At 36.2% G+C, this 19098-nt stretch overlaps 1 protein-coding gene across 4 annotated transcripts in view; it reads left to right on the top strand.

The window, feature by feature from the left end:
* The first annotated feature begins 11861 nt into the window (after positions 1 to 11861).
* Positions 11862 to 19098, top strand: part of Slc38a11 (solute carrier family 38 member 11) — a 45185-nt gene continuing 37948 nt past the window's right edge. Inside the window, exons 1-3 of one of the 4 annotated variants that reach the window (XM_063259187.1) lie at positions 11862 to 11971; positions 12731 to 12845; positions 14699 to 14773. In XM_063259187.1, coding sequence (XP_063115257.1) covers positions 14713 to 14773 — 61 coding nt within the window. In that variant the 5' untranslated portion in view covers positions 11862 to 11971; positions 12731 to 12845; positions 14699 to 14712. Of the gene's footprint in view, positions 11972 to 12117; positions 12308 to 12414; positions 12557 to 12730; positions 12846 to 14400; positions 14420 to 14698; positions 14774 to 19098 lie in introns of those variants that run through there. The other 3 variants (XM_063259186.1, XM_063259189.1, XM_063259188.1) reach the window with 3 other exon arrangements.

The following is a 19098-nucleotide window of genomic DNA, read 5'->3' as shown; positions in this document are numbered from 1 at the left end:
ACCAGGTTAAATACACAGTGTTAAGCATTCTGTATGTAAAACTAATAAAAATTGTTCCTCAAAAACATAGCAATTAGTTGGGAGACCATCTGACTGAGATGACTGTAACAAAAAGTTTTAAAGTTAATGTTTCATTTTAATCCATTAGATATTTTTGTCTCATTTCTGAGAATACTTCATTTATAAATATTACCCCTTCTGCACTGTTGATGGAACCCAAATCATTTGTTATTCGGCACATGAATTACTATGTCTTCAAATATAGTCTTTAAAATTTTAATTTTTCCTAATTATAAATTTTTTGTTTGGTTAGTTTGGGTGACCTTGTCCTGTTGTGTTTTTGCAGCACTGGTGCTTGAACTTAGGACCTTTGCATTGAGGTACATCCCAAGCCCTCTAAAAATTTATTTTTAGGAGAAGGTCTCACTAAGTCACTAAATTGCCCAGTAAGGAATAAAAATTGTGTCCTTCTTCCTCAGCCTCCCAGAGTACTGGGATTACAAAGTGTGCTACCACATCCAGCTCTTAGATTTAAATTTTAATGATTAGCAGTCTCTCAGGGAAGATTTAGCTCAAAGGCTTTGCCTGATGGTGGTGAGGTAATGATCTAAACCGCTAGATTCATTTCCTTGCATGTGCCCAGGAAAAGTAAATAACTGGGTGGTCATCTTCAAGAAAATGATGGAGCAGATCTACTGAGAGAAGCCAAGATTCCATGAGAAAAAGATCATGTGGCCATGATAAAGGAAACATTCAGGGCTACCTTGACAATTTTTCTAATTCTAGACCCACTACATAAATTCCTCTAACCATCACCCAACCCAGTTTGAGGAAGCTCAATTAAGTTTCTTTTATTTGCAAGCACCTAGCAGCCTTCCTATCTTTCTACCATGTCCTACAGCATTATTATATAATTCCCATGCCCATGGGTCATGCCCATCTCCAACAGGAAGTTATCACTCAAATTATCCCAGTTTATCTCTCAGTAATTACCCATACTGAGTGTATACTCAGCCCCCTGAATTGTATATTCTCTCTCCATCTACTTAAAGCCCTGTAAGTCATGTCAGACTTTCATCAAGCTGATTCCCAACCTCTGAAAACAGCCCAGTTTATCTGTAACTTTCTCAAATTGTGGTTCTCAGAAAGGAAAACACATGAACCAACACGAATAGCCTGGATCATCACTTCCTTGTCTCATGCCATTTATTTCAAGCACTTTTGCCTTGAAGTGCATTAAATGTCCTTTCTTGGACCCATTACAATGTTGAGTTGATTTTTTAAATTGTTTTTTGAAGCGAATTGCGATGTCACATATTCCTACCTTGTACCTCTATATAGTAATTGGCTTTTAGATCTAGGATGAGGGTGATACATTTACAGATTAAATTTCATCTTTGCTAGGTTAAGTATTTTCATGTTCAGTATTTCATCAGATGTTGATGACAACACATCCCAACTCTTATGCTCACTTCTTCCTCTAAATTGCTTTAGAAAATACACCCATTTCATTTATTTGGCCCATGATTTGTACCATATAATTAAGTCAGTCATTCATTAATGAAGGTTGGCTTCAAAATATAGAGTGACAAACTATGTTTTTTTCAAAGTACAAAATGCTACCATGATACAGACTGAACTGGTATGGTGGCTAATTGACTGTCCACTTGTGTGAGGAGCATCCAGTTGAATAGAGTCAGCATGGTTCTAGACATGAAAGACCCATTTTAAGAAAGATTATTATCAGACAATGTAAAAGGAAAAAGGGGAGGATTTCAGCTGGTTTTCCTTGGAGGATCTTCATTCTCTTTGGAGGGGCTCCAGTTTCCACCTTTGCTGTCATCTCTCGGCTTTCAGAGCATATTATTCAGCTTCCAGCACCGCCCTTAGGCAGAGTCTTGACTCTTCTATCTCCCTGTGAAGACCCCTCAGTCTTCCATGGAGGACCCTTCGGCCTCGAGATGGACTCCTTCAGGATATTGCCATGGGCTCCAACTCTTCAGCTGGGTCTCTAGTGCTAACAGATCTTTTGTGCTCTTCTACATTTGATGCTGCAGTAAGCCGTTGTAGGCAAATCTTGCAAATTTCTGTGTCCTGCATTAAATCTGATTCAGGTCATGTGCACCCTTATAAGGAACCTTGTCCCAGTCCTGCAAGCTCTTGTAAGCACTAGTACAACTAATAATGATGAAAAAAAGAAAATGGAAGTATGCCCAGTGCATCCTATACTGTTTTTCTAGTCAATACTGTGAGCTTCCAGATGTGTGATTACAGATCAAGAGAGCCAACTACATTTTTCCTTTTCTTTATGGAAGACTGTAGGTAATCCTATCGACATGTAAGTAGAGAATTTATGTTTTTAGCTGTTAGTCTTTTAGGTGTCCTTAGCTTTTGAAAGTATATTTACACTAAATCTTTCTAAGATAACACCCGTTACAGGTACTTAGGCCGTTCACACGAGGCTTTAATACTTAAAGAGACTCAGATTTAACCATTCATTCCAAATGAGGTTTTACAACTAAATAGGTACACTAAAATGTAAATATGTCATTTAAAATCAACCTTAACCTCATGTCTCACTCATGTTCCACTTTTACGCAATATAAATAAATGTATTTTAACACATTCTTCTATCATTGTATCAATGTTATTGTACTATATTGGGGTTTAAAAATAAAGCTTTAGTTTGTTGAATGACAACATCTAAAAATGAATTGTAATTTTGTGTCACATATTTCTAAAATTCATCTATTTTCCTGGCTGTATTAATAAATGGACACGAGCCACCTGTTTCCATCTCTCAGAGATCTTACAGGTAAATGAGCATCATAATTCCTTGATACAAAAGCTCTCCAAATGGTTCTTATTACTGTCCAAATTAAACCTACTGTCACTTAACAAAGCTTTTTACTAAATAATTCCTCTTGAGATTGTTTCTTCCATTTGGTAAATCTTTAAGAAATAGCAGTAGTTCAATAAATCACTATACAAGTTTTAAAGAAATCACCCACAACAATATAAATGTAATCTTTTCCCTCAAGGAGCTTAGTATTCCCACAAACATGGCCAATTTAGCATAAAGTAGATAATTGAATAATATACTCTATAACTAAGAGAAACTACCTATGATCAGTAAGAAAGAGACCTACACCATGTTTGGGGATTTGGGAGATCTTTGTCAGCGCCATATTTCTATACTATGGAACAATGTTGAGGTTTTAGTTAGAAAGTTCTTCTTGGAAGAAGAGCAAAGATGGTGGATAGATAACAACTGGCTACAGAGGCTCCCTGAGATAGTCAACTTAGAATTCAACATAATACAGAATGGGAAGCCCCAAAAAGAAGGCGATGAATTCTCTCATCCTAAGAAGAAATTAAGGGGACTTGGCAACCATCCAAGGTCCCACTGTGAATTAAAAGCTGTTAGAGACAAGAAACAGATAAACTATAGAGGAAGGCCCATCAGAATAAAGGCAGACTTCTCAACACACCATCAAGTCAAAAAGAGACTGGAGCAAAATATTCCAAGCCCTGAAAGAAAATAACCTCCATTCCAGATTGATATGCCCTGCTAAACTGTCTCTAGAAATTAATGGAGAAACAAGATGCTTCCAAGACAAAGAGGAACTTGGGAAATTCACAACCACCAATCCAGCTCTACAGAGAATACTGCAGGGCATTCTAGAGAGAGAGAAAAATACTAGGATTCCAGGAACAGTGGCAGAGAAGCCTAAATGAATGAAGCAGAAAACAGAATAAAGAAGATAAGCAGACAACTGATGGCAAAAAAAGAGCATAACAGAAATGAGGCAGAGAAGATTTTATTCAAAGCTGATATGATTGATAGTGTCAAGTCTGAGAGTATGGGCAACTACACTGAAGATGACAAGACTCTACGATACATTCTGGTTTGATAACTGCTGGTTTTTGAAGTTCTATACTATATACAAAGTTGTGTTTTTATTAATACTGTTATGTACTGATATATTTAATTATACTATGTCTGATGATATAGCCAATTCTATTGGAGATAACAAGAGACAAAACAGGAACCATGGTAGAACTCTTTGTACAACAGTCTTCTATGTTTATTTCATTTCATGTGTTCATAGGAATATGTTTTATTTTGTCTTACTTTATTTTTTTCTCCTTCTAATATAGAAAAGATAGAAATCCAAGTTAAGACTCATGCATGTGTAGAATCTTTAAACAGTTTATGAGAATTGATCTTATGACACATGATGAAATGAACAGATACTTTGAAGAAAAAGAGACACTAAAATACCCAGTGCTGATCCTGGAGTGTCATAATGTAAAACACAGAAATAGTATTATTCTTTGTTCAGAGTGATATTAGCCTGCTTGGGTTTATTCAATCTCAACATAGTTGAAGAGATGGATAACTGCATGTAGGTTTAAGTGCATAGGATTGATAACCATATTTTTAGGTTTTTGTTGGATAGTTGAACAGAATTGGCTGCAATCTCACTGTGTGAATCCCCACCTTATATGCTCTACTTTAGTTATCTTGAATAACTATCTGTAAGAAGACAATCTGTAATCATCAACTAGTGATTTCTTACTGTTTATTTTTTCTTTGAAATTATGTATTATTTCTACCCATTTTCTGTTTTGTTTAGTCTTTCTTTAAATTAAATTTTTAAAAAAGACACTACAATACCCAGTGCTGATCACAGAGTATCACGATGTGAAATTCAGCAATACTATTATTTTTTGTTCAGAATGATTTTAACCTGACTTAGTTTGTTTAATCTAAACATAAATGAAGCTATGGATAACTGCGTGTATGTTTAAGTGCATAGGATTGACAACCATGTTACTAAGTTTTTGTTGGACAGTTGAACAGAACTGTTTGCAGTCTCGCTGTTTGAATTCCCACATTACGTGTTCCATTTTTGTATCTTGAACAACTATTTGTAAAACGACAATATGTAAACATCAACTAGTGATTTCTTACTGTTTATTTTTTCTCTGAATGTATGTATTATTTCTACCTATTTTCTGTTTTGTTTAGTCTTTCTTTAAATAAAATATTTTAAAAAAGAAAGTTCTTCTTGATCCCTTTAGTCACTTTCTGATTAATGCTAAAAATGGAACTTTATTAAAACAAGCGTAACCTCCTACATTATATTAACTAAAAGATTCTAAAGAGTACAAAACACCCAAGTCATATCATCTGTCCTGTCATTTTGAGTCAGTCTTGAGCATGTTTTTTAATGAGTGTTTCACGGTATTATTAATTGAAAATACATCCCAATTTTCTCATCTATTGTTTTGCTTCATGATACTCAGTTTTGAGTGGGTGTGAAATTAATGCCCCAGAACAGCACTCATTTCCAGCTTCGCGTGCCAAAGAGATGGTTCATGAATTTACAAGGAAATAGTATGAACTGAAACAGGAAGGATTAAATTTCAGTTTGTATTCCCAGAAGAAATACTTTCTTCCAATGGGTTTTCAAACTGTAAGTCACATAACACGCAGAGAATATGGACAGAAAGAAGACACTGAGAGTACACTCAAGTCAGAGCTAGCACTGCAGTGTTTCTGGGTCAGTCCTCGGGTTAATCAAACTTTTTAATCAAAAAAGTAAGATTCCAGGTAGATCCTAAAGCAAGACCTGGGACAGCTACACCAACCAGACACATAAGACATTACAAGCACGACCAATGTAAGATACACAGCGGAGCTTCCATACCATATTGCAAAGATGGCATTACCTTAGCCCTATAAGCCAAGATTTCTCACCAACCCATTAGCCATGCAAAACTAAAAATATCAGGATCCAAAGTTTTACAGCTCTTTGCTTATGGACAACTGGTAAATTATATATATTAATACATTTATTTTCACATAATAAATCAGCATATAATTATAAACATGAATAATTAATATTTATACTACATGTTTACATAAATATATTTTATATATTTCATGAAGTATGGTAATCCTCCTATTACTTTCAAAAAATAGGGTTAAAGAACATTTTTTTGGCTTTACTGTATAAAATATCTAGGTTGGCTGAGTCCTATTTGCATACTAGAATCACAGCCTTTGTACCCAGAAAGAATGTAATAGTAAAACTTACATCCAAAGTAACAATGATGTAAGTAACTTTAAATTTATTCCTTTTCATATCAGCCTGAGGAGTCGAGATCACCAAGCCTGAGGGTGTCATCTTGTTATTTAGCCATCTTCAATAAGAAGTTGCCAACAGATGGCTGACCCAGGATAATGCTTCAGCCTCAGTCATCACAGTCTCTGCACTTTAGCAAGTAAGAATGAGCAAAAGACAGTACAAAGTATTATTATCCTTCTCTTTGACACATATTCCATTTGCATCCTCTATTTCTGACTTAGCCACTTGAGCACAAGTAGCTATAAGCGAGGATGTGAATCTCAGTTCTCTTTCTAGCTGGCTACAATCCAGACAAAAATCAAGATTATTTTATGGAAAAGAAGGGACAACAAGTATTTAGAGCCAAATGATAGTTTCTGCTGTTGTGACAAAACTCTGCCTGCCTATACAGTTTGAACCTAGCAAAGTAATTTTGCATTCAGATATATCAGAAATAAAATCTTAACGAATAACTTATTATGTGGCAAGCAATTAACAAAATCCTTTTAAAAGAGCTTCATGGGTTTAATTGCAGCTCCTCTAAAAGAAATATGTTGAAGTACTAATTATAGTACCATAAAATGTGACTTTATTTGTAAAAAAAAAAAGGTATTTGTAAATGAAGTCAAATTAATATAAAGCCATTAGAGTAGGTCTAACCTAATGTGATTCACCCATTTAGTGGAAAAAAATTGGTGTCCTTATAAACATATGAAATCTTGGACACAGATATAAGTATGCACAAAGGAAAGAACACATGGAGACACACGGAGAAGATCTAATGAATGTAGAGGATCACAGCAATGCACCTATAAATCAACACATGATGAAAATTGCTGGCAAGTCACCAGAAGTTACAAAAAGACAGATTCTCTCCTACAAATTTCTGAAGGAGCATGGCCTTGTAGAAAATTGATTGAGACATCTAGCTTGCAGAACTGAAACTATTTATTTTAGCTATCTTAAATCACCCAGTTGCTGGTACTTTGTTACCACCATTCTAGGAAACTACTCCAAATAAATTCTTACATCCAATTGTCACAACTTTGCTTAAGAGAGAAGTATTGTTGTTCTCTTTTAGATCAAAATACACTTAAGACACAAAAATTTAAGCAACTTGACAAGATCCCTTGAGGTCTGATTCAAACCCAGGTCTTTTCTGCTTGTACAGCTGTGCTATTAATCTGCTAACTGAAGAGTTAAACAAATTCCATGTTGTTTAGATTTCCCAGTCTTTCTCAGTGGAGATGCCATAAGATAAAACTGAGGAGTGCTTTACAGATATCAAGTGGTAGCATTAGCCCTGAAGGCTCTCTGTAGTATGCTGTTGTGATCTACCATCCAATCAGGAACAGTTTTAAGAATGAAAATTACATTGCTTATAATTACACTCAGACTAGACTAGAACCCTAAACAAAGTTTGTTTTGAGCAAATCAAGGTTTATAGTCAGTCTAATTTTTAACTCACTCTTCAAAGTCTCACCCCATGTTACTAACCAGAAATGTCACTATAGTGCCTCTACAAGCACGGTAATATTTCAAAATATATTAATTAGCAATAATCATAACAAAGTGTCACGAGAACAAAATTGTGTTTAATGAATAGTAGATTGATTATGCCAGATATTTACATGAATAATGTTGTAAAATAATTAATCCATGAAAAAGAATGCATTTTGATTATTTACCCCAAAGTATCTGAGCAGTCTTTCTAGACTTTTCAAACCATGAGAACCTCTACCTCTAAAAAGTTAAAAAAAAAAAAAAAAAGGCAGATCTTCTTTGAAATGCTGAATATTAGTGGTCTTTTTGTTATAGCAACTAAGCCAATATGCTAATACTGTGTAAATCATTTTTATGATACAAAATTATTCTCAATAAGAGATAACTATTTTCTAAAATTTAGGACGAATAAACTTTCCATAGAAATGTGTATTGACAGTTATTATTTTTGGTATCAATCTAATTTGAAACCTCATAATGTCAGAAAAGAGTTAACCAGTTATTAGGAAAAGCTTTCTAAATTCAGATTTCTCTCCAGAAAGAGCCTTCCTTGAGTATTTCAATAAAAGTTAGGTGCTCTTAGAAGTCAGTTGGATTGGACTGTAATCAAATCATGAAGAAAAATACTCAGGGGTATAATGTATTATCTATATAATTATACAGTCCTGTTTTTAAAAAAAAAAAACTCAAATTAAGGCTCTCTATATTCCTAAAACTCTGGTTTCCATGACCTCTGCCTGAGGCTGATACAGACTCACTAAAACTGTTTAAATGTGAATATGCATTTATCCAACACACAAAACACTGTATAATCTGACTAAACTGCAGGGTTCTAACACACTGTATTTATCTCTGCATGGGAGGACTTTTGTGAGTCTATGTGTCCTTTAAATTTTCTCACTGAGAATATAGTACTTTGAAATTATGCAAAATAACAGTATTTTAGAAATAATACAAAAGTACTTAGGGAACCTTAACCCTAAGAAAGATCCCTAAATACATGTATAGAAAGATCCTTAAAACATATGGACAGATTTTTAAATATATAGAGAGTGCTTTATCTTACTTATCTGTGTAACAAATAACCTTAACGTTAGTAGTCTAGAATTCAATACACATGCATTTCACATTCTCTGTGGGTCAAGAATTTGTATTCAGCTAGGTTGGGTGGCTTGGCCCAGGGTCTTTATGAGAATCCAGTTAGGAAGCTGTCAGGGCGTGTGGCATCTGAAAGGCTGACAGGGGCTAAAGGACACCCTTCTCCATGTATCTCCTTCACAGGGCATTTGCAGGAGGCTTTAGTTCCTCACCATGTGGGCCTCCCATAAATAGTTGGAATTTCCTTACCAAACCTCAGCTGGGCTCTCCCAAATTGAATGATCTGGAAAGGTAGAAGCCATGGTGAGTTTAAGACAATGTGAAAAATGACATATTCACTTCAATCACATGCTACTCAGAAGAATATTATTAACTCTAGCCCATACTCAAAAGAAGGAGAGTTAATCTTGTGCTTCTGGAAGGGATTATTACTGAATTTGTAGACAAATCACAAGCAGATACATATAATACATTTTTTAAATCCTAGTTTTCATTGAGAGTAGAAATATAATTATTACCAGAAAATCCTTTAAGTCTTTTTCCATTTTTTAAAACTTTCTGTTTTGCTTTGTTTTGTATATAACTTCTCTGGGATTCTTTAAAATTTTTGATGTTTATCATGTGATATTTATTAATAATGTTAATCCTGCTATGCATGTGTCACAGGAAGAATAAAATTATAACCATATTCACTAAATACACAAATGCAAGAGTCTCAGAGAACTTATTAGTAACTTGAGCCCAGTTGTATGAAAAAGTTAACAATTTCCTAACCAAGTTCAATGTATTCCAGATGCAAAGTGATGGTTTAATTTTCAAATAATCTACAAGTACAATTTATAATATTAACATATTACAAGATACAAGCATATTAATATACTACTACATGTAGGAAAGACATTTGATATTTGATAATGTTGAATTCCTGATTAACAAACTCTACAAAGGGCAAAAATAGAAAACAACTTTCTTAAATTCATAAATTATAACAAATATTTTCATTATGGGGAAACTTGGGGAACATTCTCATTTTATTCAGAAATAAAAACAATGTTCATTATGATGGTTAAGAGAGCTGTGCCAATTTGGCTTCTGAGCCACTGAAGAGATTAGTAAATCACACTTCTGCATGTGTGTGTGTGTGGATCACCGAGGCATCACCGTGGTAGTGCATTTGGTCCCTGGGCTCATCCTGTGACACTGAATCCCCGCTCTGCTTCCCACCACCATGAGGTGAGCAGCTTTTCTCAGCCAAGCCACTCCATCATGATGTTCTTGCCTTGCAGCCAGCTGGGCATGGACCGAATCCCCTGAGACTATGAACCAAATTAAACCTCTCCTTTGTTAATTTGTTGACTGGCAGGTAGTTTAGTTGCTGCCTCAGAGGCATAAATGACTATAACATATCAGTAAGGAAAAGACTAATAACCACAATCAAGTGTGAAAAGTATGCAAAATTAAGTTCACAAAGAGAATAATTCAAATACTTAATAGAAACATGAAAAGATCCTCTATCTCAAAATAAATCCCAATAATGTTGATTTACACAACTATTTTAAACATTTTAAAATTTGCAAGAACAACACTTTAAAACTACTAAACTCAGTCCTGATATTGACCATGCAGAATAATAGGAATTTTGCCTCTGCTGATGGAGTATAATTGGTACTATTAATTTGTAGAGTAACTCAGAAACATTTAGTGAAGTTGAAAATGTTCATGCTCTATCTAACAAGTTTACCTTTAGAGAAATAGTTACTCTTGATGAGACTGAAACATTAAAACTTCCATCTATTTAGTCAGTTCAGGCTAACTGATCAGCTAAGTAGATAAAATGAATAAACTACCCACATGTACCTATACACATATATCTTGAAAACTGTGTGTTAAGTAAACAAAACTGCCAATGGTAAGATAACACACAATATTATACCTTCCTTGTAAATCTAGAAAACAGATTACAAATTTATATATTGTATACAATGTTATAAATCATCAATAATATATATTGGTATGGCTATATAAAGGAACTAAGTTACTTTTTAAACCAGTTACTGTTGATCACATTATTTTGAGTATATATCACAAGAATATAAACAATACTATTTGTAATACAAAATATTTTTTAAATTAAGCAGTTTTATAAAATTGAAAAATTGCACAAATTGAATATACAATCAAGTGTAAAGATTTTTTAAGTGGATTGTTCACTTACCAAAATCCCTGGCAATTATTTTAAATTTTCTATTAGTACACATATTAACTAAATTATTAAACATAGAAAACATACACATCAACTTCATGAATCCAAGGACTGCGGAGATGATGCAAGGCACAAAGACTGAAAAAGGATAATGGGGTTTCTATTGTAACATTAAATGTTTATTTTCACAATTTGATGAAAGATAACAAAATGTTAGCATTTGTTAATCTGATAGTAGTTAACTCATTTTAACTATTTCATGGTTTTAAAACGTACCATTTTAAATAAATGTCTTTTTAAAATAACCTGTTTAATTAATGATAAGCATTATTACGTTAATACCGTTCTTATTGTCCTTGAAATTATTCTCTATACACTATATCTGTATCTTTGTGATTAAATATCCCTGGCCTCGGTTTCCTCATCTGGTTAGTGCCAAAGGGGAGAAACATAATAACTTTAGGTTCTTTTTGCCTATGAATTTTGGGAGGACACATTCGGATCATAACACATCCTGCCAATTCCATTTGTGCTATTTGTTACCACTTACCCAAACCCTCCTTTCTGGAGAAAACAGGGAAGTAAAAAATTCAAATGTGTTGTGTACACCTCCCAGCTCCACACGGTGACCGTCATCAGTCTGTCCTGCAAACAGGTATGTATGAAAGCTAGGGTTCTTCCTGGCTCACACTCCTAAGTGCAGTGATTTTCCATTTCCCTGTATTCCTCTTTCACCCTTTTAAAGTTCCTTACCTAAATCCAATAACATCTTCTTTTTCCCTCTTTAAATCTTTTTTGACAAGTTACCAGAAAACACAAGCACTCACGGTAATTAAATTGTCTAAAGCCTCAGGACCTTTGCATCTTCAGTGTCTATTGCACATTACTAAGCTCCACCGTCCTCTCTGCAGGAGGCCACCACGCCCCGGCGGGGCACGCGAAGCCAGATAGAGGCGCAGCTGGTGTGGGACGAGCTCGAGTGGGACATCGGGAGTCCTAACTGCGATCGGGCAGGGCCGTGGAGGAACAGGTTATATTTTGCAGCTCCGGAAGGCGTAGCACTTGGTGACCCCGGGCGAAGGGGCGGGGGACGGGGCGCAGGGTGGGCGGAATAGGGCTGCCCGCTCAGAAACGTCGCGCGGGCTCGGTCCGCAGGGGAAGGCACGTCGGCTGGGCTCAGCGGCGTGAGAACGCGCCCCGCTGCGGTGCGCAGGGACCCGCTCTGCGGCGCAGGGAGCTGCAGCGCCCGGGCTGGGGCGGCGCTGACCCGGCGCCCTCCAGCGGCTGCGCGAGCCGGGCCGAGCTGGGCGCTGGAGCCGCGGGAGCCATGGGCTACCAGGGACAGCAGCGCTCCGTCCCGCCGCAGGTAAAGACTCCAGCTCCAGGCAGCAGCTCCAGGCAGTCCTCTCTAGGCTCATTCCTCTTGCAGCCTTTCTGGGGTCTTGGCTTAACACCGCAGAAAGTTATCCAGGAGGGAAAAAAATGCTCCAATCAGACATTTTTCCGCCTCGACAAGCACTTCTTAAAATGCAACGTCTTCAGTTTCGCAGAAAGTGCCTTGTGGGCTCTAACGGACCAGGCACTAGGTGTTCCACCAGCAGCGCTGCTGACCGAGGTCTGCTGCACCGGCGGCCGTGTTATCCGTCATTCGCATTACTGTGTTATCGTTATGGGCATTGCATAATATTATTGATACGTTCGACGAATTCCTCTGCATGTTTGTCAGACACTTTCTGATTTTTTCAGCTTATACATACTTGCTTAATCACCATTTTCTCTGTTAACCTAGGGGGATCTAGACGACCAAGAAACCCTCGTTTCTGAACAGGAGAATAAAGGGAAGTCCTGTCAGTCTGCTGCTGTTTTTAACGTGGTCAACTCGATTATCGGATCTGGTATAATAGGTAAGCGTGCCACGTTCTGTGTGATTGTGGGGTTTTTGTTTTGTTTGTTCCCAAGTGAAAAGACCAAATCTAAGGGGAAAAATCTCAATGAGATAATTGCTATTTTTCTCCCTTAAAAGTCGTCTTTTTTGTTTTTTGTGTTTTTTTTTTTCCTCCAGATTCATTCCCCCACAGCTCAGAGAAATTTCCACACACGTAGTGGAGTAGCACGAAGGAGAGGCTGAAAAATTGGTTTCTTTTTTATGTGTTTTCTGGTTAATTGATAGTTTTACCAAATTCACTTCTCTCCTCTTCCTGACACATCAATTATTACCTGAAATACTTTACTATTATCTTTTCAAAAATCACCAGATATCTGCAAATATTGCAGGTACAGAAGTTTCACATGAGAGGAACAATCTTGTGAAAAAATAAACCTTCAATATTTCCTTACCCATCTATATAATGTTAAATTATGAATTTATGGTGCTTTAATTTTAATATTGTTTAGTCAATAGCACAAATCCAACTTAAAATGCATGTGATTGCTTTTGACAAAAGAGCCACGCGATCAATTAAAAGAAAGAAATGGGCCATATTTTATTAATGTGTCAGAAGCAAGGGGAAAAAATTGGGAAAAAAATTTAAAGTACAATTTTCAGAGGTTATTGTCCTTTTTTTATTGGAAAACATTCCATTTCAAAAAGGAGAAGAAAAACCAAAATCATGTAAACTGCATCACTCGCTGAGATGATAACTTTTTGTTGCATTTTTTGGCATTCCAATCTATTAAAAATTTTGTGCTTATCTGGACAACAAATAGTTGTCCTCAGTTTTACATTTATCCATATATAAACTAAAAACATGATTCACAAAAGAGCTACCTGAGGTGGCGCAGGAGTCAACAGGGACAGACACGTTTAACACTCTGCATCTGTGTGCCATGGAAGGGGGGCAGCTCTGCTTGGCAGAATTCTGGTCAATTCCGGATGTGAGTGCTTTAAATTGATTCTTCTTAGCAACATTAAAAAGTATTATTATGGCCGGTAGTTTTTTCTAAGGAAACCTTTTTAGAAAACAAAAGCTTCAAGTGAAAAAGTTTAGTTTTTATTTTGAATATTTTATTTCCTTTAATCTAAATCCATTTTTCTAAAAATTGTACAAAATAATTTTGTATGCCTTCTCAATTGTATAAAAATACTTTTGCATTCACATTTTTCTTCCCTTTTCCTACATGGCTGCCTCATTTTGACTTCCGGATCAGCTGTTTGATTTTGTTTTGTTTTGTAGCACTAGAGCCTAAACCCAGGACCATCACACTGAGCTACTTCCACCCCCCCACACACCCTACCCCACCCCACCCCCCCATCCCCGCCAACAGGATCTCACTAAGTTGCCAAGTTGCCCAAGCGGGGCTCAAGCTTTTGATCCTCCTGCCTCAGTTCCCACAGGATCAGCCTCTGATAATGTCCCATAATCTTTCTCGCCTATTATCCTCTCAGTTTTCCGTACTACCACATAAGGAAGAACTGGGGTCATTTCTCCGTGTATTCTAGGACATCTGGCACCCTCTTCTTGAAGTAAACTTTATTTAGGTGAACTGCATCTGTCTTTGATTTGCTTTCTAATTTTTATTCCAAAACTCTGTAAACTTGCTCTTTTGAGATATCTTATTTCAGTAACTTTTTAGTCTGAGGCAAACATACTAATATGCATTTAAATTTAGGGCTATCCTTTGTACTTCTTACCACCATGACATATAAATATATACATTTACTTAATATATAGTATTATATGCAGGAATTGGGATAATACTTCAGTATTTCTCTATGTCTTATTAATGTAAGGATTGAGTCATTTTATGTTTTTTCCAGGCCTGCCTTATTCAATGAAGCAAGCTGGGTTTCCTTTGGGAATACTGCTTTTATTCTGGGTGTCGTATATTACAGGTAGGTACTGTCCAGTTGCGTATTCCTGCACCTTAAGTGGCTGTATAATGGTTTCTTCACACATAAGTGTAACCTGCAATTAAATTTCCAAGTTAATTAAGAAGTGCATCAAAGAATCCTAAAGAATTTAAGATTTATGTCTGAGGAGATTTATTTCTCATACTAATCCTTTCCTTCAAACAGATTTTTTAAAGTAGAAGAGCATAATATATTACCAAGCTTAAATCCTTTTCATGTGCCTTTTCACTTCATGCAGAAAGGGCTGTGTGGGAAAGTTAATTTGGAGGTTGGTTAAAATTCAGAGAGGACAGTACTCGGAAAGTGCACAGTGAGCTTCTGTGAGCAGGTGCCTGCAAACGAGCTACTTTGTCCGCTATGCTTGTGCAGGTGGAACTGGAAGCCTGGTGCTCAACTATCAGGCTTTACTGCCTTTCTCCACTTTGCCTGAGTCTGTCCCATTCCCAGCCTGACCCTGATTTTAAATGCAGCATTAAGGTACTACGAAGTCACTTCTCTTCTGCTCCCCTCTTCATGTAATGGACTTGTTCACTCCCTGGTTTTGTCATACCCAGTCTAAATGTAGCCCCTACTGCCCCGAATCCATTTTTCTCCTACTCTAATCCAAGCCCTGACCTTCCAACAGCTCACCTTATAACAAGCACAGCATCTTCCCTCGGCATTGGGATCACTATGAAAGAGGCAGGAACTGTAAATACACGCTGTCTGCAGGGTTGCTCCTTGTGTACCTTCTGTGACCTGTGCACACTACTGTGCACGCTACTACAAAATGCTCCAGCTGCCCCTTCTCTGGAGTGTTGACCTAGGCCTCAAGAGAGCCACCTTTCCGTGAGCCTTTGAATCCTTTACACTCTTCCACTTTGATATTCCCGTAGTTTTCAGTCAATGACTAACTGATAGAAATCCAAAAACCAACTTCCTGGCCTAATGTGGTGCAGCTGGCGTTCCAGAACTTTACCAGCACAATGCCAGGGCATAGCTAGTCTCACCAAAGACCACGTCCTCAGTGAGCTGTTTCCCCTGCCTGATCCTTCCATTCCCTTCAAAGTTATTGGAGAATATGGACCATGGGAATAAATGTATTAGTAATTTACATTGATTACTTAGTAGCATGGGACCAATAGCTCTATGCTTATTAAGAGTTATTAAGAGTTACTGGTATTTAAAAATTGCATTGCACTAGTTAAAACATTGTCAAATTTAAAACTTTATCCAAAGATTCACCCTGTCATTTTTAAATTTCCTGCTTCCTAAATAATCTGAGCTGGCAAATAATTAATTTCCTGCCAGGCATAATACTACAGTTTAAGTGCATTGTAAATGTTTACACACACTGTAAACCAGTAGATAGAAAAAATTAAACAGCATATATCACCAGAGAATTTAAGACTTGCAGTGAATAGTCTGCTGAAACCAAATCATAAGATAAATAGTATAAATAACTTTTTAGCTACAAGTAGTTTCTTTAATTCTGTTTTTGTGTATGTCATATAAATATATAGTTACATAGTATAATGTTGAATTATAAATATTGACAAGAATAATTTTATTTTAATTTGTTTTAAAATTTTATATTTGTCAATGAGAGTAAAATAACTTTTGTTGCCCAAGTATGCTTCAAAAGAAAATTTCACTGTTAAATAACATTATAATTCACTGATAGATTATTTTTAAAATTTTGCCTATCATATATTTACAGAGATCAAAATATTACAGTAATTGATATATGGAATAACTGAGCTTCTTTTTTTTTTTGGTAGTAGTATGGATTGATCTCAAGCCTTCACACATGTCAAGCAAGTACTGTGCCACTGAGTTATAACTCAAGCCTTTTTTATTTTATTTTTGAGACAGGATCTTGCTAACTTGCTGAGGTTGGCCTATATATGCAATCCCCTTGCCTCGACTTCCCAAGTAGCCAAGATTATACATTCTGGCTACCATGTCCAGCTGAAATACCTAAAATTTTTAAGAGAATAATTTGATGACCTGTATTTTACAAGTAGATGAAAGCAAATAAATTTATTATTGACATAACTCTTAAATGGTAACTTTAAGCAATACATATTGAGCTCTCAGAAACCCTCAGCATTCTCATTTCATATGCACAGTTCTTCCCTAAACCTCACAACATTTATGAAATTAGTTGCCTCCTCTCATGACACAGCTCCTCATTGGTTCCCTTCCTTAACTAATAAGCAGCTCTTCAACTTTCCTGTCTTTACCGTCTGTCTTCTTTCTGACCAATCCTCCATTGCTACAAGAATTATCTTTCTAAAAACCTCTATTTCATCTCTGTTATTCCCCATTCAAAGCACCCAACACTTTGTAATGACAAATTTATATTTATTATAAAAATGTATTGCAATCAAATCCCTTCATGATTTGGCCACAGTTTTGCATTTTTAGTCTCATGTGTAGTTACTCTAAGCAGTCACCAGCACTCCTGTGCAGACATTGTCCGTTACATAATCTGACCTGTTCAGTTCCCCACATATAAAACACATACACTGCCTTCGCTTTTCCCATCGAGAGTCCTGTTTTCTAACATTCTTGTCTACCAAGCAAATTGTAGTTCATGCTCTGAACAGCATGCAAATTTTCATTGAAGCATTTTCCAGGCCCCCTCTCGATTAAAATTAATAAGCATAATTGGTATGCCTGTAGAATGTTTTTAAATCTCTTTATTAGGTTGTTTGTTACATTTAGTTAGAATCAGACATCTAGCAATCCTCAAATGCTGACATAAATTTATTCCTCAAATATATGCAGATCATAGTGGGCTAGGCCTTGACCCTGCTGCCAGTATAGAAATAAAGAAAAATTTCCTATGCCAGTATGAAGCTCACAATGCATGTGACAGACAGATAAACACTACATAATGATAATACACTAGGAAAACACCATAATAAAAATCTGTACCCCAAAGCAGGAACTTTGCTTCAAACTAGCTTAAAGAAATAGGAGTATTTTGGGAAGGAGATAGCTCCACTGAGTGTTCAAGAAAACAGTATGTTACTAAAGAAAGTAAGGGAAGGGTACTTTAGGGTACGTGCACACAGAAAATATGTGATTCAGCCTTGCAAAAGTGCAGGCTTGATGCTCAGAGTGGAGAGGGGAAATTGGAGAGGTTTGCAGGAGCAGATATGAAGGCTCTCACATAAAGACAGTGATTATCACTTCCTGAGTGCTGGGTAGGTGCTGAGCATCAGTGCAGCCCCACCGCTAAGTCTTTCTGGATCCATGAGCAAACTGTTCATATTTACTTTTATGAAGGAAAAGATTGTGACTTAATTGGTTTAAAATGATTTCTACAAAGTCTGCAGTTGAGTTATGTGATTAAGTGCATAGATTATGAGGCCAGCCTACCAGGTCCTGAGTCCTGATTTTGCCATTACTAACAATGTAAAAAATCAGAAATAGATTAATTCTCTGGGTCTCACTCTTCTTATTAATTAAATGAGGATGATGTCACCTAGTTAGTGTTACTGCTAACATTAAATTAGTAAATATAGGTAAAGCATTTGAGAAAAGACTTGGAAAATGGAGTGGTGGTGTGAAAGCTTTTGCTAGTGGTTTGTGGTTGTCATCATTATAATCCGACTCCAAGTACAAGGGTTTTTGCCAACCACCATATCCATCCAGTAAAAAAATAAACAAAAACAGCACAACCTCTTGTTTATTTAACCTCTCTAACACATCAGGCATTTTGGCAGATGTTTAAACATAACCAACTCTTCAATGTTGGTTAGTGCTTTGCTTCATAGATAAGACTCAGGAAGGATTACACACTTAACAAAGAATTTTTTCTGTCCATGTAAAAGCATTGGTAGCTTTCCTTGGAGGACTTTAGACAGAAGGCAGTTAGATTTATGTTTTGGTCAGGTCCAATATCAGAATATCTCAGTAGGGAGAAGATGTCAAAACTATCTTGGAGAGTAAGACTGAAGAATGAAAGAATTGTGAGGATATTATTGTAGCAGTCCTGGCTAGAAATACCAAAGCCCAAAGCTCTACATTAAAGCAAGTCAAAGAGATAATTGTCAGTATTTATGATTCAACACTTACTGTATTTAAGGACCAAATAAAATAGAAAGCAATAAACATTGAAAGTCTAGAGAAATTCTCAAGTTGCAGTTAATATTATTCATAGATTAGAGAAACATGGATGGAGAATCAAGTTCCAGAACAAATACACAAATTAAAATTTGAACATTTTGAGATACAGGTGCTTATGAGATCTCTGGCGTAAAAATAAATAACAAGCAGTTAGATATAAAAGTCTGACTTTTGAAGGGGCTCACTTG

The sequence above is a fragment of the Cavia porcellus genome, unplaced genomic scaffold, assembly GCF_034190915.1.
Source record: "Cavia porcellus strain 051 isolate PalLab524CR breed Dunkin Hartley unplaced genomic scaffold, mCavPor4.1 scaffold_12, whole genome shotgun sequence".
In the NCBI taxonomy this organism is placed as follows: Eukaryota; Metazoa; Chordata; class Mammalia; order Rodentia; family Caviidae; genus Cavia; species Cavia porcellus.
Note: the sequence above shows the minus strand (reverse complement) of the source record. Positions and strands in the feature narration are given on the sequence as shown.